Source organism: Acanthopagrus latus, chromosome 18, assembly GCF_904848185.1.
Source record: "Acanthopagrus latus isolate v.2019 chromosome 18, fAcaLat1.1, whole genome shotgun sequence".
In the NCBI taxonomy this organism is placed as follows: Eukaryota; Metazoa; Chordata; class Actinopteri; order Spariformes; family Sparidae; genus Acanthopagrus; species Acanthopagrus latus.
In genome coordinates this window covers 22108509-22136191 of record NC_051056.1, presented here as the reverse complement: position 1 = coordinate 22136191, position 27683 = coordinate 22108509, and the positions used below count along the sequence as shown (strand labels likewise).

At 42.3% G+C, this 27683-nt stretch overlaps 1 protein-coding gene across 2 annotated transcripts in view; it reads left to right on the top strand.

Annotated features, from left to right (window-relative positions):
• pcdh11 (protocadherin 11) overlaps positions 1-27683 on the top strand; it is a 150911-nt gene that overhangs the window by 97082 nt on the left and 26146 nt on the right. For both annotated transcript variants that reach the window (XM_037076892.1, XM_037076893.1), the window contains one exon: positions 1492-1690. In XM_037076892.1, the coding sequence (XP_036932787.1) occupies positions 1492-1690 (199 nt within the window). The remainder of the gene's footprint in view (positions 1-1491; positions 1691-27683) is intronic.

Below are 27683 nucleotides of genomic sequence, written 5' to 3'. Positions count from 1 at the left end.
TCATGATGATATTAATAATCTTTGTTTGTCAGTGGTGGCGTGCCAAGATTGTCTCTCTGGAAGCAGAGAGAATACCTGTAGAGGATACTAATACTATCCAATGCTAAGATGCAGGGAAACAACAGACATCCTTTAAAACAAGGTGCTGGAAGATGTGATTTCAATTTTTTCTTTCTGGAAGACATTCAGTGACTCGCTGAGGCTCTGCACAAGGTTGATGGGTTAACAGATTTTCTCAGTTAGCCGTTGTGTTATAACTGCAGTAACTGTGGCTTTATGTGTCCATCTTGATGGTTTCACCTCAACACAGTGGAGGTGAATTGCATTTTTTAACTGAAATTGTACATTTCTAAGAATTGGATCCAGGCGATCAAGGAACGTCCTTGATCATCTGGATATTACATCGGAGCTCCTGCAAAAAGTATTGCTCTCATTGTGTCCTGTGGTTGTCTGTGGACTTGTTTGCTCTTAAAATGTGGTTTTGAAGTGCTGTGAATGTGGCAAATGTTGATTCTTCTTTGTATTTGGGGTGGAGGTAAACATCTAAAAAAGAAAAAAAAAAACAAATCTCTTTTTTTTCTGCAATATTTGGATTAACCGACCATTTATTCTCAAATAATTAAAGACTAAAACATAACTTTAGTTGAAGGGCAGCTAATATTTTGGAGCTCTCAAAGAACTGTAGGTTTGTGTTGTCTGCCGGCGGGGTCTGCTCCGTTGTCATTTACGTCGCAATGCAATCATTTATCTAACGCTTTTATCCAAAGTGACGCAGTAAATTCAACTAACAGTGCATCTAATGATTCAGAAAAAAAGACACTTAGTTAAAGAGAGATTGTTGTTGGTTTGTTAGTCTGTCCGTGTTGTTGAGGACGACAGTGCGTTCAGAACTGATGGCTTGATGTTGCGTCTCCTGGTGTGGAGTCAGGACAGCAAATGTTTTAATGTGCTTCTCTGTTCTCACCAGAGCTGTTAAGATAGAGTACCCACAAGTGATACATGACCAAAAGTAACGATGTCGTGTTAAAAGTCAAAGTCACCCACACATATAGTACTTGAGTAAAAGTCTTAAAGTATCTCATATGACGCGTAGTTACACACTGAAAGTTATCTTCTAGTTAGTTCTATTAGTTACCTTAAATTAGTTACCTATTATACTACTACTACTACTACTACGTACTATAGTGAATAATAATGACAGTTTTCAAATACATAGTTGAGTAAAAGTACAGTATTTGCCTACAACTTGTAGTGGAGTGGATATAAAGTAGCAGAAAATGTAAATACTCAAGTAAAGAACAAGAAGAGTATTTGAGTAAATGTGCTTCGTCACTAGTACTAACCAGCATCCCTCTGCTGTAGATGTTTGTTTCCAGGATTTTTCGTTTTATTTTGTTTTTTGTGGTTCTTTTTTTTTTCACTCTTGGCCGTTTCTTAAACACAACAGAGGAGTTTCTCACAGAACATTTCTTGTTTGTTGGTGTGTTCCAGACCCAGCGCCGTGTCACGTTCCATCTCCCAGACGGATCCCAGGAGAGCTGCAGTGACAGCGGGCTGGGAGACCCGGAGCCGAGCAGCACGGCCAGCACCACCCAGCCTCTTCCCCTCAGCTTCCCTCAGGACGAGTACTACGAGCAGACATCGCCTAACAGCCGCACTGAGGGAGACGGAAACTCAGACCCTGAATCTAGTGAGTACTGAATTCTTTGCTCTGCTCCAGACAGCAGGCAAATATTTAATTTATGAGTTTCACTGTTATTGTTTCTTTGGGTGATTTTCAGAGGCTGACTTTCCCTTAATGTAATTTACAAGCGGCCATCTGTGTTTTTTAGACAGTGAAATAATTTACTGGGAATACAGCTGTGATCGTCATAGTAACAACACGGCCTCGCAAACGCTTAATAAGCGGCTTCGTTCCCAGCAAATAACTGGAAACAGTGTCACAGAATGTGGTCTGCTGTTTTTCTTTTTCTTTTTTCTGGGTGAGGTCACTCTAAAATGAGCAGGACGACAGCTTTGTTGCTCAAGAAGTCAAGCAAGACGGAGGGGTTGAGCTGCTGAGGGGAAATGAGCTCCTGTTCCACGCACCGTGTCTGTCAGCTTTAAAAAACAAACCATCGTCTCAAGTCATGTTGGGTATTCAAATAAATTAGATCTGATCAAAACAAGCAAGCAAGTTAATCTCCCGTCCTGGGAGGGCAGAGTAACTTGCACAATCACGCGCGTGTTGTTGACGCTGAATTTTGTAGACGGGGTCCGGTGCTGAGCCTCGCAGCGCCGAGGGGGGATTTTTTTTTTTTTTTTACCACTGAAGTTGGAACTTTGTTGCTGAATTTATTCAAATGATTCACAAGACAGCTGTCACTGCATGGCTTACTGCCCAATGATGTTCCCCATAAAAAGCCCCGGCGAAACGCAATGATGCACAACCGCGTCCTCATACATATACAACAACATTTAAAAAAAATAAAATAAAAATCACTGCTCAAGTAACTGGCTGAGGGAGAGGGAGCGTACTTCAGACACACCACAGAGGACCCCGGTGCTGTAAATCCGAACACTGTAGCCACCCGCAGCATGCCAATGATTCTGCTGAAATGATTTTGCTCCACCTTAACATGAATAAGGCTATTTTTGAGTCTCCTATCAATGTGTCCTTGTCACAAGCTGGATATTCTGGTCCACGTGCACCGGGTTTTATTTTCTGGTGGTAACCCCGCATCGCATACTGCAGTCTGGATCGAGGCTCTGATCTGCGCAGACCTTCCCTCCTCCTGTGGCCCCTGCCCTCCCTGTGTGTCACTGTAAATATGCTTCAGCCTTCTTCGTGGAGTTACCTGTCAAAAAAAAAAAAAATAGTCTCCTTTTTTCATCATCCAGCTGAGAAAATCAGGATAGGGAGAAATAGATTGCTTTGCATACACCTACATGCAGTATAGCTATTGTGTCATAGCTGTAAGTGAGACAACAGCCCTCGGTGCATCTTCCTCCCCAGCAGCTGCGCTGACAGGTCCGGGGCCCGGGTGTCAGAGCGAGTGTGATTGTGAATGCATTTGTTAGACATTAGACGAGACGGGTGACATCCTGCCAATGGCTTCCTGTTCATGTGCACGCAAAGGTCCGTCCCATTTGTGATTCTCCTGTTTTCGATAACAGTGTAACGCAAGATACAGCAGGATAACCAGCTGACCTGCATATTCTCCCTCACACACGCACACATATCTGTACACCAGGCACGTGTATAAACTCACACACAAGCGTGCACATCTAATGTTCAAACCTCTCCTTCCACCAGCTGTTCTCTTTAATGCATTCGCCACAGCGACACCAGTGATTCATACATGTGATTCATTCATATACGGTGGCAATTGCTCATCATCTCATTAATATTCAGCGACATAAACATCCCATACTTCATAAACTTACTCAAACACTGCGCTTATTACCCACTTTCCCCCCTCTGGGATAATATTTGCTGAAGCGCATTACTTTTTAAAGAGAAGGCCCCTGCTAATGTATCAAATGCATGTGTACTTTTACAAATTGACGCATTAAAAAGCACGGCGGCGTGAGAGTGTTAACAGAACAGCCGAGAGTCTAATGTTCGTGGATGGATATTAGAAAAAGTCATTTTTAGTTATTTGACCACAAAGCTCCGCCTAATAATGCTCCGTGTAAGCCTGTTGCGCCACATGATATTGAAGTCAGCGTGATTCATGTCACTATAAAAAACAAGTCTAACAGCCGACAGAACCGGATCATATTAGAGGGTTGTGTAAATACCACATGTGAAGTGATGTGATTACTTTCGTGATCACATTTTATCCGCGAAATATACGCGGAATGACGTGGCGCGGGGATATATATATAATACCTGCCGTTTCCTCGTCTTCTAAGAAATACAAGAAGCTCATATTAAATATTTATATAATTTGATTAAAAATACACTTTAATCCCCTTTTTATATTCTCACCTACTGTAAAAAAAAACAAAAAAAAAAAAACAACCAACATTCTTTCATTTGCTTTGAGAAGCTGCTGATTTCACATCACACTCGTGCATTCTCACATCATTTGCAGACAGCGAGAGCGAAAGTCATCTGACTCACTCCCAGCTCCATTTCTTTTCCTTCCCCCACCAGAAGTTTTAAAGATAAACTCTGACTCTGTGCCGCTCTCTGTTCAAAAAAAAGGAGAGACGGATCCCTGCGCGCGCTGACCGTCTCGGAGATGAGTGCGTCGGTGACAGAGGGGGGCCTAAGATGGATTAGATATGGTTTTATCAATGAGCACCAGGCCGGCACGGCGGTGGCCATCTCTTATCGCGTCGTCTCAATTTGTAAAGCAGGAAGAACAAGGGAAAAGTGGGGAAAAGAGAAGGGGGGAGTGGGTGGGATGGAACGACTCCGAGTGAGGAGAGGGGAAACGCGGCTCGGAGATTGGAAGACCGGAGCCGACGGAGGGGAAGTGAGTTTTTCAGGGAGTCAAACGCGGTATTGTTTTGCAAAAGGTGCTACAGCTCGGGCCTGAATGTCAACGCGCGCTGAATAATTGTCCGTGCCAAAGGCAAGCCGCGTGGCCTTCTTATGACAATGAATTTCTCAACTCCTCTTTAAACCTGCATCTTTATTAGACCACCCACTCTTGAAATAAAGTTCATATGACATTTTATGTTTCTATTATTTATGAGTTAGGCGGCTTTTCATTTTATGGGCTCTTGCTGCTGCCCCCCCCTCCTCCTCCGAGCTCACTTCAACACCCTGCCATCAGTCTGGTGCCGTCACCTTTTTTTGTCACGCGTCGTTCCGGAGGTTTTGATATTTTCCTTCTCTGTCTCCGCAGATAGATAACAGGTGCGAATTAACGCCATTAGGATGTGCATTATAAGGGTTTAACCCCCCGTATGACTCAGAGGCGCCTTTTTTGTTACACAGTGGCTTGCAAAAGTATTCACCTCCCTTGAACTTTTCCACATTTTGTCATGTTTTAATCACAAATGTAAATGTAATTTATTGGGATTTTATGTGATCGACTAACGCAAAGCGGTGCATAATTGTGAAGTGGAAGGAAAATAATACATGGTTTTATTATTTTTTTACAAATAAAAAACAGAAAAATGTGGTGTGCAAAAGTATTCACCCCCCTTTACTCTGATACGCTTAAATAAAATCCAGTGCAACAAATTGCCTTCAGAAGTCACCTAATTAGTAAATGGAGTCCACCTGTGTGTAATCTACTCTCAGTGTAAATACAGCTGTTCTGTGAAGGCCTCAGAGGTTTGCTAGAGAACATTAGTGAACCAACAGCATTGTGAAGCCCAAGGAACACAGCAGACAGGTCAGGGACAACGTTGTGGAGTTTAAAGGATGGTTAGGATATAGAAAAATATCCCAAGCTTTGAACATCTCATGGAGCAATGTTTAGTCCATCACCTGAAAATGGAGAGAGTACGGCACAACTGCAAATGTGCCAAGACGTGGCCGTCCACCTAAACTGACAGGCTGGGCAAGGAGAGCATTGATCAGAGAAGCAGCCAAGAGGCCCATGGTAACTCTGGAGGAGCTGCAGAGATGCGCAGCTTAGGCGGGAGAATCTGTCCACAGGACAACTATTAGTCATGCACTCCACAAATCAGGCCTTTATGGAAGAGTGGCAAGAAGAGAGCCATTGTTGAAACAAAGCCATGGCACAACAAACATGTGGAGAAAGGTGCTCTGGTCAGATGAGACCAAAATTGAGGTTTTTGACCTAAATGCAAAACACTATGTGTGGCAGAAAAGTAACACTGCACGTGACCCTGAACACACCATCTCCACCGTGAAACATGGTGGTGGCAGCATCATGCTGTGGGGGTGCTTTTCTTCAGCAGGGACAAGGAAGCTGGTCTGAGTTGATTTGAAGATGGATGGAGCCAAATACAGGACAATCTTGGAAGAAAACCTGTTAGAGTCTGCAAAAGACTTGCGACTGGGTCGGAGCTTCACCTTCCAGCAGGACAACAAGCCTAAACATACAGCCAGAGCTACAATGGAAGTGTTTAGATCAAAACATATTCATGTGTTACAATGGCCCAGTCAAAGTCCAGACCTAAATCCATTTGAGAATCTCTGGCAAGACTTGAAAATTGCTGTTCACAGACACTCTGCATCCAATCAGACTGAGCTTGAGCTATTTTGCAGCGAAGAATGGGCAAATATTTCAGTCCCTATATGTGCATCGCTGGCAGAGAATTACCCTACAAGACTTGCAGCTGTCATTGCAGTGAAAGGTGGTTCTACAAAGTATTGACTCAAGGGGGATGAATACTTTTGCACACCACACTTTATCCTTCCACTTCACAATTATGCACCATTTTGTGTTGGTCTATCACATAAAATCCCAATAAAATACATTTACATTTGTGGTTAAAACGTGACAAAATGCAGGAAAGTTCAAGGGGGGGTGAATACACTGTTGCAAGCCATTGTAGAACTGCACATCTAGAACAACTGACATGACGAGCAGCACCTGTCCCTTTTGGCCAAATCGCAACAGTCCCATCAAAAACATCAGAAACAGGAATGCATAAGGATATGTGATGCATCTCATAACAAGGATGTGCATCGTCTGACGCGCTCTCGTAGTGACTCAGCGCTCTGATGTCCTGCGATTTCGGCACAGTTACAGAGGTTCAGCTCCTGGGCATCGGAGGTGACTGACGTTTCCTGGAATCACTAAGAGCTGTTTTACATGAAAACACTAAAAGCATCCAGTTGATGAAAAAAAAAAAAAATGGAAAAAATGTCATTCTTGACCCGTTTGTGCATCCTGTGGAATCTTTTGTCGCCGCTTTTTAATACTAATAATTTCCAGTGGCCTTGTGCTGTACTGCACTCGCGGTCAGCTAAGCTTTGTTGACGTGGAATAATTGAATCCAGTGTGTATTTATTAATTTCTTACACAGCCCGCGCTGTTAAGTTGATGTCAGTTTAATGACGTCCTGAAAGGCTTTCTGCTGAATGATGGGAATCATCATGTCACGAAACGACGAACGGGGCGCTAAGCCCCTCAGACAAAGTGCAGGAAAAGTGGGGAGCAAATCCCTGAGTCTAAATCCTTCACATTTTTTTTTTCAAACAATACACAATTTTTGTTCTCTGGACGATTTGTAATATACTTATTTCTCTCTCCTGTTGCCGGGAGTTGAGGGATTTAAGGGGCTTGTGCCTCTCACCCACTTACAGGCGGCTCACCGAAGGCAAGTTTTTGAAGTAGTGCATTAGTCTCCGGGAGGAACATGAAAAAAGCTGTACAGTACGGTGCCGTATCTTAATCTGTGGCATATGGCTTTCAAATGACCAGCTTACACCTTGTCTGGCTAAGATCTAAATCTGCTATTAAGATAAGCCGATCCTTTTTAAACACTGCAAGTATAATGAGATTATAGTTTTAAAACATGCCGCACGCTGTATTTGCAAAAACGACATTAGTTTTATGAGAGAGAACTGCTTCATCAGATAACTAAATCAATGATTTTTGTTTTATTATTTCATTTATTATTATGATTTCACTTCATGCAATTTTGTGTCCAAGGCTTTTATAGCGTATTATATAATCCCCGATGCCAGCAGACAAATAATCTGATTAAAGGCTTGCTGAGTTCATACTTTGTGGGGGGTTAAGTTCTCAACTCTTTGATTTCTGTAGGTCGCATTTTTTTTTTTTTTTTTTTTTTTCCATAATGGCTCTCAGACTTTGAGTTTTCGGTTGACCAATTTGAAAACTGCCCCCTTTTTTTTTTTTTTTCCTCATCTGTGGAAAAGGCCACTCGACTCGATATAGTGTGCCGAACACGTCGGGACCACTTGAATATTTAATACTTCTCAAACCACTGACTCTACCCTGAACGTCTGGGCCGCTGATGCCGAGCCCGGAGTTCAACTGTCTAGACACAATCTGCCCATGAATAAAAGGGATTTCATGAGGAAGCACAACAACAACAGAAAAAAAAAAAAAAAAAAGTTGGACGGTTGTGATTTGGACGACAACTAACCAGCCTTCCTTGCGATACTGTAACACAGAATTCCTTTGTCAGTCACACGAATGCACCGCGCCATAGTGTTCAGTGCAGTTCGCTGCATTAATTATTCATATGAGTCCAATCTCAGTTTCACTTTGAGGGGTTCTCATATGCAATTAGAAGTAATGAATGTGCTTCTTAATTACATTCATTTGTGCAAATTTCCATTCCCCATTGAATTTTTCTGTGGAAACATTGTGACACTGACCAATGGCGTATCATTTGCAATGTGACTAAATCCATTCAGCGTAGAACAATTAGCCGTAATTAGTGTTACAATGTCATCAGCGACCAGGGGGAAAGACTAAGCTGACATGCGGAGGGAGACGAGGACCCCTTGTTCGGAGAGTTTTGTTGCGAGATCGGGATAATTGGCTGACCACAGGTTAGAAAACGATGAACTGCTGTTAGACTGCAGGGTTTTTTTCTTTCTTTTTTTTTCCTTTTTTTTCAACTTTTATTCATGTAAAAGTTAGCTGATCAGGCATTCTCTTTGATAGAAGTGCCCTTCTCCGCATTTACACACTTAGGGGCTGCCAGGGCAACCTTTTACTCCTGCCAGCCCATCTCATCGTCTGCTGCTGACAAATGAGCAGCTCCACTAAAGTAATTAAGAATGAAGTGCCTTGCTTTAGGATACAGCGCTGGTGGTTGTCGGAGGGATGGTGGGGGAGGGGGGGGGAGGCACTCCTCATTCATTTCACATCGTGACCTTACATACTGTCATGCTATCAGAGATATTCTGGTTTGGCGTGTGTATATTTAATTCATGCCGCATATGAAATGGTAATGCAGTGTATTCCTTTTTCTCACAAGTTATCCCACGATCTACAAGAAAACGTCTTCCGAGTCTTTTTTTTTTTCTTTCTTTCTTTTTTCACATCATTTGCACCAGTTTGCTTCCCGCTATATATTCTCCCTCATATAAATAAATAAAAGCCTTTGTGCCTTCTGGCTCCCAGAACTTTTTACAGCTGCCCCAGTGGGCCTGCAACAGAGCTAAATGAAGCAACACTGAGTATTAACCTACATAGATTGGACCTTCCCTTTTAAGATGATTTTAGGGGTTTGGGTTCTTTTTTTTATGCCTTCCTCCTTTTTTTGACTGCCGGGGGTCTATAGCTGAGTCAGACGGGGATTTAGACGGACTCCTCTGTATCCTCCTTTACCGATTGGGATTTGGTGGGAGTGCTCAGTTTCTCAGAGGTGAGGTGGAGGGGAACCCTTGTTTTATCTGGTTCAAATGCCACACCAGTTGTCTCGGAGAGAGAGAGAGAGAGAGAGAGAGAGAGAGACGAGCTATTGATCTGGAGGAGTCAACTCAGCTCGCAGAAATCTCTCTCCAACCCCCTTCAAACGACTGGAAAGTGTCACGTTAGAAACCTCCTTTTCCAGAGTATTAGGGCCCGTCTTTGTTGCCCTGCCAGAGTCTTCTGTAAAGTCGAGGCCGGGAGCTTTTTCTTGGTAGAATCACCCTGATCTAAAACAGGAAAAAGCTTGAAAAAGATATTAAAAAGATCTCTCGCATTTACTGTACAGGATTTTTTTTGTTTTGTTTTGTTTTTTTTTTTTATACCAATGGAAGCACTTCTGGTGTCATGACCAGAAGAAATCAAGAGATGTAATGGAAGTCAAACACATTCCGACAGTGTCGAGAGCTGATTCACAGACTAATTTTAACAGGCGAGGAGACTTAACGGTGCAGTGTGTAGGCTTCAGGAGAATTTAGGGGCAGAAATGTTGTGTAATATTCATAATAGTGTTTTCATGAGTGTACAATCATTTGAAACTAAGAGTGGTTGTGCTTTTGTAACCTTAGAATGAGACTTTCACATCAACAGGGCGAGCAAAATCTGCCATTTTTCAACAGTAGCCCAGACTGGACAAACAAGGCGAGAGACGAGGGATGTTGAGGCGTAGTTTGTCACTTGATCCTACACACTGCGCCTTTAAACGATTAAACCAGCAGCCCTTTAAGTCTACAGCACGTCATGATTGACACATACTCACATGCAGCATTTATTTTTTCAAATTTAATTCTAGCGCAAATCCTTATTTTATTATTTATTAGTTATTTTGATTTTGACAAGTAGTAGATAGCACTGTAGTTGTAGTTTTTGCAGGTTGTTTTAAGCAGGGGATTAAATACATTTCTAAGTCCAAAAAACATATTTTTTGTCATTAACACTTCCTTTAATACTGTCATCAGAATTTGTAAATGCTCCAGTGGGTCCCGAGAGATCACTCAGCTCGATTTTTTTAAAGAGAAAAACAGGAAGGTTTTGGCTGGACACACCGCGCTTGACTGTCCAAAAGTTGCTACTTGAAGATTCACTCGGCAGCGCCGTGACTTGAGTGGGCTTTTCAAAGACATGTACAATTAAAATGCTCATTCCGAAGTTGTTAACATGTTCAGTAAGTCTCGCGTCTGCTTTGGGAAGGGATCAATAGCTGCCAAGTTTGATCGTGTCTCTGGACAATGTATTCTGAACTCGGCGGGGATAGAGAGAGACTTCAAACAAGGATAGAGGCTCAAAGGCTCCAGCCGGCAATTCACTTTGTTCCATTTCACTGACTCTGTGATTCCTAAACTGGAATATGGCTCGGACTGCATATTAAGCCCGTGAAACGCTCGGTTCGAGAAAGGTGAACTGCTTCGGTCCTTGATCCCGTCTTGCTGATATGATCTCGGTGACTTCAAACGTGCATCATTTAAAACAACAACAACAACAACACACCTGAACTCAAACATGGGCAAGCTGTTTATTGGATGCTAATGGTGTTTGGCATATGGTACAAAAGGCTGTGTGGCGGATATATTCGTCCTCATTTAGCTGAACCTGGTTGAGATCAAGCAGGGAAGTAAACACTGTTGAACCTCTAAGCTGAAACACACCTCAGACAAAAAACATTTCTGAAGGTATCACACACTAAATTTGCTTTTTTTCACATTTGAAAACATGGAACATGAACACAACGCAAATGTCACATTGTTACATGTGAATTACACGCATTCACATGTGACCGGCCCTTTTGCATGTGGATTACAATTTCCACTTGTGGAGACGAAACATGGCACATGAAATGACATGATATTTGCTTGTGAATGCTACATGTAATTGGCTTTTTTCCACATGTGGACTGATATTTTAACTTGTGAAGACAAGATGATGTCTTAATTGAATGACTTTTTTACAGTATAATCTAAAATAATCATCAGAAATCTACATTTTGCAAATGTGTAATGCGTGCGTTAAATAGGTCTTCTCGCCAAACTCATGGAATAGCTCAGTCAGCGGCCTCGAGCTCCAAACTATGATGACCTAGCTGCCCCTCTAACATTGTCGTTGCATGTAAACAACTTAGGTTCGAATTTACACTCATACGTTGTATGCAACGTCTGGTTAGACTTTCAAAAAAAAAAAAAGTGTTAACAAAATATGACATATCATGGCTTTTAGAAAACCTCTTGGTTAGCGCTGGTGAAATAAACAACTGAGTTAGGGTTAAGGAGAAGAAGAAGAAGTGACATTACTCACGTCACGTACGCATGTTGCTTACTTGCATAGCACACATTACAAAAGAATAACCCATGAGTGTTGATTCAAGGTGAACAACCAAATAAACCATCCCAGCCACCCCCTGAATGACCTTCTCACTCTTTATACTCCTGCACTAGGGGAGCCTCAAGAAGTGACACTACAGAGGTACCCACAGCACCAAAAGCAAAGGGCCACTGATGCACTGGCAGTATTATCACTGGCAGTGAGAACGGGCTGATATGCCTGTACATGTATCCGAATTTTCCACCCTGAACTTTTAAACTTTTGAAGAAATCTCCACCGCAGTTTCTGGACACCGCTACCAACCACCCCCACCCAACATTTCTCGAGAATCACGCTGTCCTTTCAGTGTGATGAGCCGAGGTTATACCTGCCTGAAAGAGCAGAAACTTTCACTCCCTTCAGAAGCGGGAGGAAAACATGGGAAGCTATGAAATATAGATGTGGTAATGTTTTATTCAGGGCCATTTGTTATAGATAGCTTTTTACAAAAAAAAAAAAAAAAAAAATCCCACTCCTTTTCATTTTGAGTTTGAGAGCTTGTGTTAGCATTACCATTTTTTTTTTCTGCAATTTAAATGCTGCCGTCCCACCCACCAACCCCACCCCACACACACACACACACACGTTGCCATTTCCCAGTGCACATACATGAGCCCAAAGCATTGCATTATGGATATGTTCCACTAAATTTCCAGACATTGAATTCATGTCTTTAAAATGCAAAGTTACTTTGGCTTTCAAACGGGCAAAAAACTGTGTAAATGAAAAGAAATCAGTGAACACAAAATGTCCCATGAATGTCTATGAATTCTGTCGTGGGGGGGTCAGAGGTCAGCCCGATTCGTGTTTCAATAAAGCCATTACGCTCTGGCCTGGAGGTGTTGTATTTCACTGTAACCAGTGTTATGGTTTATTGTTAACAACAGCATTAGCGAGGCTGAGACGGGGTTAGAGGAAGTGCATCTCTCCCTCTCTCTCTCTCTCCCTCTCTCACTCTCTCTCTCCCCACACTGCTCCCCTCATCCCTTCACTCTCCCCCCTTCAAGATATAGCACCATGGAAAGATTAAAATGCATGGTCTCATCCCTTTCTCATTTTTCACATGCAGTCGGTCTCAAGGATAAGGATGGCCTCTGCTCAGAAGGACTTATTGACCAAAATAACTGTGCATCAATATGTCTCCTGAAGGCTGAGCAGGCCACGGCATCGCAGGGGTTGTATTTTCACCGACTTCTCCTCAGCCTTTAATGTTATTGACCTGGCTTGTCCTGTTATGCTGCAGGACAAACACAGCGGGCCAGAAAAAAAAAAAAAAAAAAAAAGCAAAAGCCGCGTTAAATCTTCGTCGTCCTTAAAAAAAAAAGTGCGTGTTGATGCAACAGAGCAAAAGAAAAAAAAAGGAAGAACGGATGGACAGAACAAAAAACAAGAAGGGGTTTACAGTTTTGAGAGCGGCCGCGCTGTGACCAGTGTAAAAGTTATATTGCTGCCTGCTTGTTTTTTTCAATGAGGGAATCACCGCGAGATAAACTGCGGTTTTGATGAGATTCAATTTAACAGTGATGGCTGCAGTATTGCCGCAATGACATCAATGATACGATGACAGACGGCCTCAACTATGATGCCATCTGTCTATATTTCACGTATTAGCATATTTCAGCTAAAATGTGTCATTCACGAGGAATGCAATATTTTCCTGTGAAATCATTAATTTCACAAGCACGGGCATAAAATTGCTATAAATCTCGTGCGTAATAGCCCCCCACCCCCAACCCCGTACACACACACACACGTGTGTGCAGAAATCCTGATGAAGTTACCGGCAGTAAATTCGATTGGTTGGGATGTAATAAAGCATGCAGGTTACAGTGTTTGTAATCTGCATCCTGAGCCGACGCTCTCATTTAATCCAGGTGTCGAATGCACGTGCACGACCAGGATCAGTCCCCACCGCACTGTATGTAGGACCCTGTCCCCCCACTCCCGATCAATGTGTGCACCGACTGGTTGATAAATTGGTATTCGCGGACAAATGGATCACTTCAGAAGCCACTCACATGCTGGTAACTCTGACAAATGGAGTGAGAGTGTGGCAGGGAAAAAAGAAGAGGAAGGAGTTGAGTGCAGGAAGGAAGCGAGGAGGAAGAGGATGCGGCGGTCAGATGGGACATGCTGAGGGAGTAGATTTTCAGGTAGGCCCTGCAGGACATGTTTGGCCTAACAGAAAATGACAGGGGGCTTTTGAGGGGCCTTGACACTGAACACTTAAACCCGGTTGTTGTGCACCCTCCTCGGCAAGCAAGCCGAGGCATTCATCACACTCGCCGTGGTCGAGCTCGCGAGGCACTTCTGCCAGGGCTCTTTGCGAGGCATCTGTGGGGACCTCAAGGCAATGTAGCACTAGCGAGGTCAGTCAGCTGTCTGCCATTCCATGCAGAAGCGGGGCTGGTGCTCGAGCCTCGCCAGGAGCTCCAGCAGAGCGGGCAGACAGACTGTGTCCCTTTGTCCCCGGCCTCCCCAGACACCTGCGTGATTGCATTGATTTGTCCTGATTCCATTCAGCCAGGGGTCCCACTGGATTTCAAGTGTCGAACATCTGTCATACGGAGGTTGCCTCGTGCTGAGTAATTCAATCAGGAGATAAATCTGCACAGAACTGTTTGTGAATATGCAACAAAAACTGTATGGATTTTTTTAAATTTTTTTTTTATATAAATACTAAACCTGTATTGGATTTATGATAGATATGCACTGACAGTTAATCAAAATATTGACAAAATCGCAGCACGGCCAAGTACAACATTCAAATCGAAGGAGTTTGAAGAGAAAGCTCAAATGCATCCCAACATACCACTGTAAATGATGCATTGTGGCGCTGTAGAGACAAGAGGGGTGGGGACGTGAGTGCTCAGATGAAAACAAAAATCGTCTTCAACGTATGCAATGTAATGAGGAGACTGCATGAGGTCAGGGTAGGTTATTATGGTGGGAAAATATCTGCATAACAGCACATTAGGATGAATTTCATTTCATTTGTTAGTTCACGTTTAAGCACATTGTTTTACTAATTATGCTTGCATTTCAAATTGCGTCCCCAGTGTAAGGGACACGTATGGATGGAGACGCTCCAGTTCCTCCTGATGTGAGGCAACGTGTTTGTTTTTTACAGACCCCGGCAAAAATTCAATAATGCAAAAATACAGGAAACATGACTCATATTGCAATATCTGTCTAATATTTCCAATATTACTTTTTTTCATATCATTCAGCCCTATGTGACATATAAAAAGAATACCGTGGTGTGGTGAAAAAAAAAAAATTAAAAAATAAAAAATCAAACGTGCTTTTGGATCCTTTTTTTGACTCAGAACCCTAAAAATATCTACTCTGACTCTTTTCAAAGTCTCTAAAATACATTTTTAAACAGTCGTGGCTGATGTCTTCACAGACATAAATCCGGATTCTTTGGATGTATCCCTCGGTGTTCATTTTAGGTAGAGTGGCAAGAGAGCGAAAGAAAAGCGGTGTTAGACAGAGTGAGTTCACAGTGTTAGCAGAAAATAGACTGGAACGTCTCCTGAAGCCAGTTACAGGCAGCGGCAGCAGCAGAGTCTTTGTTATGATAAAATCAGGGACCTCTACGAGCATGCCCTTGATTCCGCAGTTGGCTTAACTCGGCAGGTCACCAAGGGGAGGCAGATGTTGTCTCGAGGCATGTCCCACTGCCTCGGTGAGGGCTCCGGCTGGTGTCGCCGGGCTCACAGGTGCAGAGGGGATGGTGGATGGGGAGGGGGGAGGGATTGGAGGCGCGCTAAGCCGCTGCTCAGTCGCCACAGGCCAGCACCGGGGATGTTGGAATGAGCAGATATGCTCATTTTGATCCACTGAGGTATAATAATTGATGATCAGCCCTGCTGTCGCATCTGGGAGTCACTGGTCCATGTCATAATACACCCTTAATGCAACACATGGTGGTGTGGACAGAGGTGCCATGAGGTCCCATGCTGCCTTCTATTTCATGTGGTAGAAAGGATGATTGAGGGACCACAGTTCCAGTAACATAGCGTAGATGAACCCTCTCCTGAACCTTAACTTGTTATACAGGTGTATGTGTGTGTGTGTATATATATATATATATATATATATATATAAATATATATATATATATATATATATATATATATATATATATATACAGAAATCATCCCTGAAGGAACTGAATAAATTTGATAAGCAAAAGCTCTCTTTTAAAATGTGTTGTTTCCTTGAAGCTTTGTTAGACCTTTTATTGTTGCTATGCCTGTCCAAACATACAATGGAGATAGAAAGAGCACCGACAATGAATGTTCAAGATGAAGGAGAGTAGAGACGAGTGGTAAAATGCAGGAGAATGTCAATTTGGGACCATTTCATTCTCAAAGTTAAACAAATGCATGGCGTATAAACACAGAACTTACTATATGGACCACATATGCGCAGTGTTTGTGTGTCTGTAAACATAAAACAGATGTCCTAATTGTTCTTTTTAATGGATGTTTAGCGAATGGAGGAGAAGTGGTTCCGATGAATGTTCCTTTTTAAAGTCCAACTTCATCATATTTGAGGCTTAAAAACCTGACCTACTTTTCTCCCCCTCCTCTTTATAGCTGCTCTTGTTCTATAAAATGTTTTTTTTTCTTTGTTTTTTTCTAAATCCTATTTGGTATTTGGTTACTTGATTAATCACCGGTATTTTTCACAGATGCGCAGTGTGTGCAGAAAAAAAACTTCACACACAAAAAAAAAAAGATGACACACATACACAGGCACATGCATGCACCTTGATCTGCATCTAGCTGAACAAACCTCCCACGTTGAACAACAGTTAAGATCTCGAAAAGAAACAAAACGCTACCATTGACAACCTAAGGGGTCTTTGAAAGCCTCTACTCGCTGATCCCTCTCCAGCGTGGTTCTCCAGCAATGACACATCAAACAGAATTACGGCGGCCCAACACGAGAACAATTTAGAAAAATAATTAAAAAATGCAGCTTGCAGAGTGTCACTGCTTTCTTTTCGAAATTAATGTGAAGCCGTGAATAAACGAGGGGTTTCATAGTAATCCCGACAGGATCGATAAGCTGCCATTATCCTGGCCACAGTGAACAACATTTAAACCACTGAGAGGCTTTCTGCGCTCACAAGAAGGGACTTCTGTTCCGTGTTTGTTGTCTTTGTTGGTCGTCAGTGATCCGATCAAATTTTGATACACTATTCAGCCTCATTGATTTCAGTTTACCACAGATTGTGTTGAATGTTGAATGAAACATTGTTCTTTTCTTCTTCTTCTTCTTTTTTTTTTCCTCCGTCATCGGCAATTACCCGACAATGAAAGGCTCGATATCACAGCACATTAGAAGGCATGGTGCATGTATGATACCAGGCCTGTGTTTCGTGTCAGCAGCTGCCTGCCAGGCGCACATGTGTACACCGTCACATGTGCGGCGGACACATGCCCGCGTGCTCCGGCCAGGTGGGCGTTCATTAACTTTAATACACTAAAACACCCACACTTCCAGCGCTCTGCAGAACAAATGCGGACAGAAAGACAATCACACACACCATAAGCAGTGAATGGACACCTTTTCTTATGTTGTACTGTTCTATTGATTGCTCAGAGAAACAGCCCTTCTTTTTTTCCTTTCACTGTGCTTTATCTTCATGGTTCGTAACAAAAGAGGCCATACATTGGGTACAAACTACACGCTCCCTATGCTGCAGTTTCCTGGACTGTCTTCAGCGCCGAATCAAATGTTTTGCTTTCAAGGTCGATAGCGCAAATAAGCCCTCGCCTCTGGTTATTTTTAAAGATTTGCGGTCCTATGAAACACCTGAAAACGTATTGCTGATTCCGAAACTGTAATTTAACAGTTCCAATCTCGGGGATCTTAAGTTTCTGTTCCCTCTTTTATCATTACCAGCATGGCATTGCAATTATCACTGATGTGTTGTAAATGATGAATATTAATTTTTCCAAAGTGAAAAATGTGCATACTTTCACAGAACCCCGGCAAAATCCATCTGTCTTACCTTTGGAGCATCTGCCATCGCTTACAGGGCCGTCCACCTCACGAGTCACAGGGACTTAGGGACATCTGTCCCAACAGATAGAAAATCAGGATAGGGCCATCCATTCTGTGAACGCTCCACTGAACTCTGCGTTATGTTCACCATAATTTGCTTTTGGTTGCTGCAGCATCCCGGAATATTGCTTTGCAGCAGCTCAGACAAAGTCGGCTGGTTGTAATGTGTCCCTTTTCGGCCATTCTGCAAGCAGATAATTTGATAAACCCCCAGACGTAATGGCTATGCTGCATCCTGATAAATGTGGGTAATATGACAGGGGACAGAGGATTTCCCTAACAATTTCTGAAGAGAAGTTTGGCTATTAGGATGATTTGATATTTTCCGTAGAGAGTACATTTGATCTGAGGGGAATGTATTTTGTTGGCGTTCAGTGTCACACTGTATGACTCCTTTTCTTTTTTTGTTATGGGAATTGATGCATATATTGTCTGTTTTCTTTCCGAGCTTGTTTGTGGATGTGGATGTTGTATTAGGATTTGTGCGGGCAATATTTCCTTTTCAAATAGCTGTTGCGGTTTCAGATACGACGCCCGTATTCCAGGGGGAGAAGACATAAAATAGGGTTACAAATACAAAGTGTTAGACCATTTCCTATCTTCTGCTATAGCGCCATATGTTCTCTCACTTCTACCAAAAGAACGCTCTCTGCTCTCTGCACATATTATTCATAATACCTTCTTGAAAACACAAATCGGAATAAAGTTAGTGAAACTGACCATGTAGTGACCCAAAAGCTCACTCAGCCATTCCTCCTCCTCTCATCTTGCGTTCTCTCAATCTTCTGAGGGTAAACGCGTCAGCTATTCCTCATATGGTAAAATATGCAATCTGTGCCTGCCAGTCTATGAGCGAGTTTTGGGTTAATCCTCATGAATACGTGACTTTGTCTGCATGAATAAATAAAAACCTGCTCACTGGGTAATTGAGGTGCCGTGCCACTAACAAACGAGGACACAATTTGTAAATGGGATTTTTTTTTTTCCTCCCCCTGATCTAGACCCATGGCATTTTATATTACATTACCAAAAATCATATTGACACACTATATAAAGCAGATATGACATTGAAATGTTAGTTTCTCCCCCGAGGACTCTGGGAAAGTTCTATTATGTTCCTGTTATTTTATCATTTGCTTCATTTTCGGAGAACCTCAAGTGTAAAAATGTCAGGGACTGTTGATGGCTAAATCTTGTGCCTGGTGGCTGGAAATATTGAATAAGCCATGATTTAAACTGATTTAAGTCTACAGGAGCGCTTGACAGTAACCAAAACTCTATTGAGTGCTATTCCACACATACTTAGAGCTCTTATATGTGAATTAAAATAAGTCTTAATGGAGCATGTACCTTAATATAATATGAAGTATAATGTTTGTATAATAAGCATGTATTGCAAATTTGGAATAGAGCTTGAGAAAAAAAAGTTAAAAACAAGAGAGCGAGAGAGATGAAGCAGATAGAGACTGACTCGAGGTCACCGGTGATTCCATTATGGCTGGTTGCTCTTCACAAAGTGTTCAATTTTGTATTTAAAGTGGTCCCAATTATGGTCAATTTTGTGTTGTGTGTGTAAGGGATTCCATATGTTGATCCCCTTTATAGAGAGAGAGAGAGAGAGAGAGAGAGAGAGAGAGAAAAAAAAAAGCTGTCTGTCCAAAGGAGGTTTTGTGACAGAGCACTTTGCAATTTCCCACAGCAGCGCCTCTGGTAATTGAGCCAAAAGCACCCAAAAAAGGTTTTCAACATGTCACTGAGAACCTGAGCAGTGAGGTTATGTAAACATTTATAGAAGAGTGTAGTGTTTGAGAATTATTGGACTGACACTGGAAAACAAAGAGCATTCGGACACTGTATAAGGAATAAAATCTGCAATACCTTGTAGCTAATTTAAATGTATAGCATAGCAAACATAGCTTTGCTAAAAGACTTTTGATGTCTGAAACATGTAAAAATTTGTTCCTGTTTGTATTTTACACAATCACTTTAGCGGTTGAACGTTGTCTCATGGACCAACAAAAATGCATATTGTTGTTGTTGTTGTTTTATCTCCACTTGCCTATGCATACAATGGCTGACAGGATAGGACAGGATTGGATAGGATAGGATAGAATAGGATTGGATTGGATAGGATAAGATGGGATATGATAGAATAGGATTGGATAGGATAAGATGGGATATGATAGAATAGGATGGGATAGGATAAGATGGGATAGCACAGGAAAAGAATTAGGTTAGGTAGGATGGGGTAGGGTAGGAAGTAATAGGATAAGTTGGGATAGGATAGGGTAGGATAGGATGGGATAGAAAGGTAAGATAGGGTAAGACAGAATGGGATAGGAAGGTAATATAGGGTAGGATAGGATGGGATAGGAAGGTAATATAGGGTAGGATAGGATGGGATAAGTCAGATTTGATAGGACAGGATAGGGTATGATAAGATAGGAAAGGATGGGTTTGTTTTTGTTACTTACAGCCCATTAGTGACTTTAAAACATTATATAAAGTCAGATCTTCACGACTGAAAATCCACAAAAATGATATCTTGAGATTGTGAGGATGGGAATATCACATTTAACAGTGTCGATTAACATCTCCATTGGAGTACTTTTAAATTAAGATCACGCTTGCTCAGTCTTTTTAGAACTCGAGGATTACTGAGTGAAAAATGCTACAGTACTTGTCCTAAATTGCCCAATCAGGTGAAAGCTTTTCTTGTATTTTCTACCTACTTCAGCACGAGACTACCCACTGGCATTAAAACATTCAATTAGATGAGTGGCACCTACCAGAATATTACCATATTAGTCAGATGAAGAGTTCAGATAAAAAGTATTTTTTGAAGGCTCAGTAGTGATTTTTTGGTGTAATTCTGAGATCATCTCTTCATAATTCACATGAAGATGAATGCCTGGTGTAATTTCCCAAATTGGCTGTATTGTACTGGATTGTTTTAAATGATCAGTCTACTTAATAAATGCACTTGCTTATGATACTTTTAAAAAGAAAACGCCAGCAGTGTACTGTTAGTGATATGTGATGAGATATTTTGAAGAAAAATGAGGCAGACATTCTTGGTAAGAAGTTGGTTTCATTTCTAAGAGTGCTTTCCCGGTAGTCATTTTTCTTTTCCGGGTTGACTGATAGCAACAACGCATTCATAAAAAGAATAACTGCAAATTCATTGGGTTTTAACCAATTAAAACCCTTGCCAGGTTTTTCTCCAAAGGGTCGAGGTCTTTTCTACTAAATGTTCTCCACTTTTGCAAATCAGAATAGTGCTTTGCGAAACTGACAATAAATGAAGGTCACTAAAAGTGTAAAACGATATTGGTTTTATTTGTCAGCGTTGTTTGTTTTTCCTCTCATGATATCCCTGGTAATTGCTGTGGGGGCCATCTTGCATTTGCTCAGGGACTGACAGAACAATTAGCTTCTTTAACACCAGAACCCCAGTGATGTATCATCCTTTCTGTCCTGGGAGGCAAGTGTTATAATGGACCCCGATTTGGTTAGCGTTTACTGTAACAGCGAAAATACACAACTATTATGATACTTATCGCACAAGATCTGATGACGAAGAATGCCCTGGGAATGATATAATCAAACTCAGATAGGGCACCTCCAGCTTTTAGCCCGTCATTTACCACCACAGTACACTTTTCTACTGTTCGATATCCCACCAAAGCAAGCCTGGAGAAGCGCATTGATTTCAGTGGGGTCCTCTTCGCCAGTCCTGCCCCTCACGCCTCGTGCTTGACCCACTTATTTTCTCATCTTTCCCTGTTTTCTCAGGAGAGTTATGCCTGCACGCTGCTTTTCCCATTACAGTGGGAGTGGATGCAGGCCAAGTATGATTGCATTGCATAGTCTGTCTCTCTCGCACGCTCGTTGTCTCTCTGTATGACTCACACAATCACACACACACACACACACACACACACGCATGCACTCTGTCTACCTGAACGAGTTAGGCAATACCAGCTGAGTTAGCCAACAAATAAATCAACAGACAAATTGACATATACGCCACAAGAGAGACGCCTTTAAAGGAGTCGTTGAACGCTGCAAGTGCTATAAGAATTTCAGCCATGATGGATATTGACAAAGCGCCTAGTTTAAACCAAGCGGGCACACACTCATCCAGGAACGCTACGAAATATCACAGGCCACATGGAGCTGGAAAGCGCCACTCACCAGTTGGAGGGACGCTCACTGTCCTCATCAGAAAAGTGACCTTGCAGAAAGCAGGTTTTTAGAGCCCATATTCTTTTTTATAAAGCGGTGACATCTATTGGCTGTAGCAGTTATCACGGCTGCAAAGGAGGAAGTGAGGTGAAGTGGTATGGAGAGCGAAAGAGGGCGCTTGTGGAGGAAACAGATGTTCAGGCTAAACAGCGCAGGGCTTTCTCTCAGGAGACAACATGCTAACGACCTAACAAGCTAATGATAGTGGGCTAACACTAGCGCATTTTTGCTAGCAGCAAACTAACATCAAAATTAGCCCTTTTAAACACTGAATACAAATCACTATAACAGCATATGCAGAGAGAAACGCTGCTTATAGTAATTGTAAACTTGCAGGCTGGGCTCAGCATGACTGGACTTGTATCACTGGGCTCAGAAAGCCTGCAGGAGCCAGAACAGTTGGTTACATAGTTGTGTGACATTGTGTACGTTACGGAAGTGAAGTTGTTTTTTGTGAAATCTGTTTTAATTTATTATTCAAATTGGTAATAGTCTTCTTATCTAAACCTAACCAAGTTGTCTAACCAAGGTCTGGCACACCTGTCACTGGTACGCTGCTACAGTCATGTTGATTGGGAGCGGTGATATATGTAATTTTGGGTGTCACTGTCGATCAGTCTATTCAGTCATTTAGGTGTGAGGATGTGTTGTTCATGCCTGTAGAGTTTGACTTAAAACAATATAATATATTGCTCTTTTAATGCATTCATTCAAATGTTACAGTATTAATAACAAGCCGTCATGAAGAGGAGAAGCTTGTAAACTCAAGGTTTGAACTCTGAGGGACTGCCCATGTCTACCTCCACTCTATCAGAGCAATGCATGCTGGGTAAACAAGGCCACCTGATGGGTAGTGATGCTATATGTTTATCCATTCATACCTAATTGAATCACAACATGAACTGTATTAATGAAATGTGGCTGCTATAAAGCTGAAGTGAAAGCAGAAACAGCCCTCAGCGACAGTATATCATTTATAAGAAGACGATAACAGAGGACAGTTAAATTAGCAAGTGTACAGAAATTACTCCTGGTTAAAAAAAATAGCTAAGAATAAGCTTAACTTCTGAATTAAGCAGTACCATGAGGGAAGAGCTGCATGCCTTTTAAACACAAAAACACCTACAACAAAAAAAAAAAAAGAGTACACATCTGCAATGCTCTCTGACCTGCTGTAAAGTGCTCGCTACATGTAACGAAGCAGAGTCCCACAGTTTGCCCAAGGCAGTCGCACGCATATAGCTTGAAGCCTGAGCAGAGCACTCTTCTATGCGGCACTGTTCGGGGATTTGGTTTGGGAGTGTGAGAAAAAAAATCAAAATAAGATCTGTATTTTTCACCTTGTAACAAGTACAGTGAGGAGAACTTGGGCATTTTTGCTGATCTTGTAAATCACCGTTAAGGCTCACTGAAAGAAGTCGATTTGTATTTGTATTTTTTTTTCCGAAAAGGGGGGGGGCTAACTAGGGAGATGCCTTGTTGTGGTAGAAAAGAAGTAAAATTAGAGACGACATCATGAAGAGAAAATTGTTACACTGCAATACACCTGAGATTATGTGAAAGTCTGTCAGGGGAGAATCATGCATCATCTATTATTTGACAGGTGCTCTGAGATTTTCATTTTGATACTTCAGCCAGAAGAGGATGAGGCCAGGGGAGGGAAGCAGAGAGGAGTTTAGGTTTCTTTGGAAGGCTGCATAATATTTCTTAATAGGGTTGAAAGCGGGCTTGAGGCAGGTCTGTGGAGATTCTCCTTTCCTCTCCCGGATTATCATTTTTAAGCAGCCTCCTTGGGAGCTTGCGGAATGAGCATTATAAAAGCCAGGGTTGAAGAAAAAAGAAAAAAAAAGAGCCTACCAATTTAGTTATTTCACCAATTTGCTTCCTTTCATATGATTTGCAAAAATTACTGCTCGCCCTCGCTCAAGCAAGTTCTTGCCCCGTTTCATTCCCAAAAGAAAATACCTCCAGCTCCACTGTGTTGTGCCGACTGATACCGTAGCTTTTGACGTACTCTGTTTTTCACTGTCTGAGGCGTTCAGCCTTGGCACATTGTTCTCACATCTATGTATTTTCTTGAGGACCGAGCAAGAGCTGTCACCACAATAATGCAGAGAGAATCCTTGACTCTTGATTTTGTATTTATTAATGATGAGGGAATAGCGCGGCAATATCACAGCCATTGTCGACGCGGAGGAAGTCTGTCTGTTTTCATTTTCTTAAAGAATTCATATAAACTTCAGTTCGGAAAAAGGAGGACCCGGAACTGTACTCGGGAGGGTACAGAAAACAGTCCCTTTTTTTGGTGGGGGGGAGGAGTGTCAGTGATCTCTCCGTGGACTTCACTGTAAATATCAGAGAGGCATCCTGCTTTATTGTTTTATGCAGTTGTTACTCATTGAGCAATACATATATGCAGCATGGCAAATCCTTGAGAGCAACTTGCTGTTTAATATTAAAATTGCAATTCGGTGTTGTCAGCGATCCAAAGCTGAGCTCCAAAAGGATCCACCATGCGGAGTGGACTCATTTTCATGCTCCCGTGTCCGGGTCATACCCGTAAGACAAAGCCAATCTGCAATTAAGACGGATAATCTGAACTTCTCCAGGTACCCCTTCCTGATTTCCCTCTCGCAGCAGTAGCATTTGCATTTTTCAGCAGAGGCAGGATTTGAGCAAAGAGTGTGATTGCTCTCTTTGCTAGTTAAATGTTTAAAGAAGACATGCAATTTGAATTGCTGCAGAGCTCATCAATATGAAATTGGACTAGTGGAGGGAAACAAAATGTGAGGAGGCAGCCTGGCACTCAATATGCCAAATCCAAACTCTCTATTTTTCCACCGCAGCAACACAAGCAGGGGTAGGTTTTCAGGGGGAAAAAATAAATAAATCCTTGGGCGAGCGTACCTTTTGAGGTTTTTTTTTTCCCCTTGTCATCAACAGCATAAATACTTGCAATAGATATCAGAGCATCTGCGGGGTAGAGAAATCTGGGTCGTAAACAGAATGGCTTTAAAGCGTCACAATGAAGGATTAATATTTCATACATATTTAAAAAACATATGCCGAGCTCAGTTATTGATTAACCAAAACAAGCCAAGAAGTGTTTTCAAAGCCTGTTGTCAATCAGTCTACAGTCGGGCGATTAATTTTGTTTTATTGACGGCAATAAACGCATCTGTTAACTAGCATGAGGCGCTCCATCCCTACATCGGGAAAAAAAAACGTGTACGGGTCCCCGAGCCTGTTATCTGTCACTCAAAAAGTGATCCAATAGCAATCATAATGCTGCTAAAGCCCACCCGGTGTTTTCTGCCCTCGAATCCCGCTGTGCTTGAAGATGTGTTGGCAGCAGCAAATTATTAAATTGTATTTTCCCCGTTCTCCAGGGTTGTCAGCAGCCCTGCAACAAATAGAATTTCCCAATATAATTACGAATACTAGAGAGAGAGAGAGAGAGAGAGAGAGAGAGGCTGGAGACAGGGAGAGCTGATACGAGGTAAAGAGGGACGCTCCCGCCAAACAAAGGGGGCTGAGCCGTCTGACAAGACTCACCTCCTCAGTTCACACCGCTAATGTACAGCAGGGACCGCATTTGACTGATCATCAAGCCCCGTTCTCGCACAAACACTGCTCAACAGGAAAGGAATCACTTGTATGGAGAGACAGTCAGAGTTCAATAGACTTTCTGTCATCGACTCCTCCAGCTGATAAAACACACGGGGCAGCGGGGCGAAAGGGAGCCATTTGCGGAGTTGACAGATTTCATCATGGATGACTTTAGCATACCTGAGCGCTGCTCTTTCCCTGCCTTCCACGTGCCCTCTGCCAGCGAAAGGGGTGATGAATCAGACTTTATGGGCCTTCAGAATGCGGCGGAGGTCAATCCGCGCGGATGGCTGTTAAAATCTGACATAACTTGACCAGGCCCTTTTAACAGGCTCCAAGCCATTCTACACCCACAAGTCCAGGCCGAACATTTTTTCTGTCGTTCTCCAACACACTTTGCCCTGATAAGCCTCTCGCTGAGTTACTGAATGGCGAAGTTGGCCGCCGCACTAAGTTGAAGCGGAAAAAACAAATATTTCTCCCTGCAATTGAGTTCACGATCCGCCTCGACTTGCTCCCTGACTCTCACTGCCGCTCGCAGAGATGGAAACAACAATAGCCTCTGATCTCAGGCTCAATTATGGTGGGATTTTTTTTTTCCCTTAAACCATTGTTTAGCACATTGGCTGTTAGCCATTTCACTGTCCTTGCCCTTCCCTCCAATAAAAGGTGACTAAAAATAAATAAATAAATAAATGCAGAAAGAGAGAAAGTACACTCAAGTTACAGCACATACTCTTTCCCGATGCCTAACGCAGCGGCTGCAACAGGAGGAGAAAACGAAGCTGATGAGTTGATCTCTCTGAAGCAGTTTCCCTTTCATTACTGAAGCCCCCAAAGCACTGCGGGCAAGCAACAACATATTTCCACATACACACAAATCAGGTGCATCGTTTGTTTGTATTAACAGTGGTAGCCGATGTCTGCGTTCATTCTGTTTAAGCACAAAACGTCCCCATACACGGTTGATAACGTGTGATGTTGTGGTTGTTTTGCCGTTATGAGAGAGACGGAGCAAACCAACGACGGACCAAACAGAGATTTTTCATTTTTGGATTTGTTTTGAGTATTTTCCACAAAAAAAAAAAAAAAAAAAAAATTTAAAAAAATTGAAATCCCAAATTTCATAACGTGAAAGTGGATTCAACTGACAGCCGTATTTTCAGAATGACTTATGGAACCAGAATCCTACGTATATATTCAAATGGTCAAAAACAGCAGCTGAGGTCCGTCTGCCTGATTGTGAAGGGCCACACTGAGACCTCATTCCCGGGCCCCCATTTTGCCTCTTTGTGTGCTTCATACGGTGACATGTATTCGCTACGGCAATCGCATTGAGACATTGCAACCCTGAAAGCCTCTTAATTTTTTATTTTTATACGTCCATCGCGTTGCCTTGACAACAGACTGGGCTAATCCATAGTGCAAGGAGCACAACTGCTGGGCCATAGAAAAAAAGGGCAGGCTGCTGCACAAAAAATGGTAATATCACCTGGACTCGAGTGTCTGATGTCTCTTCACTCTGATCTTTCCTCTGAATATTTTGTTGATGTTGTGAAGTCGCATTTTCACACTGCCTTGCCACGTGCACATGTGCAGTGTGTGTGTGTGTGTGTGTGTGTGTGTGTGTGTGCACTTTGCCAGTGGACTGGCAATCATGGGGAATAACACAGCTCCATGATTGCACACTGCCCTTGAAAAAAAAAAAATCTATTCCCAGTTGAACTCAAAACAGCCCGAAGCCTTTCTCACCAACTCAATATTTTCGCTGTATACATTCTGCTATAGGTGGAAACGAGCATTCCCAGCGCCGAGTTACACCAGGACGCCGACAATACTCAATTCGCACCCAAAATGTATCATTATGATGCAATGAAGTGATCTGCCTCTCCGCTGACTAATTATAAGATTACAGTAGCATAGCAAGTATCAGATTATGTCAAAACACATCATCGTATATGTGGATTAAACTCTTTGTGCTCTGCACAATTGCAATTAAGTGCATCCAAGGTTAAGTGCTATTTTCATCCACATGTCAGCCGGTCGGGTCTTTTTTTTCCCCCCTCTGGAAGCATTTTA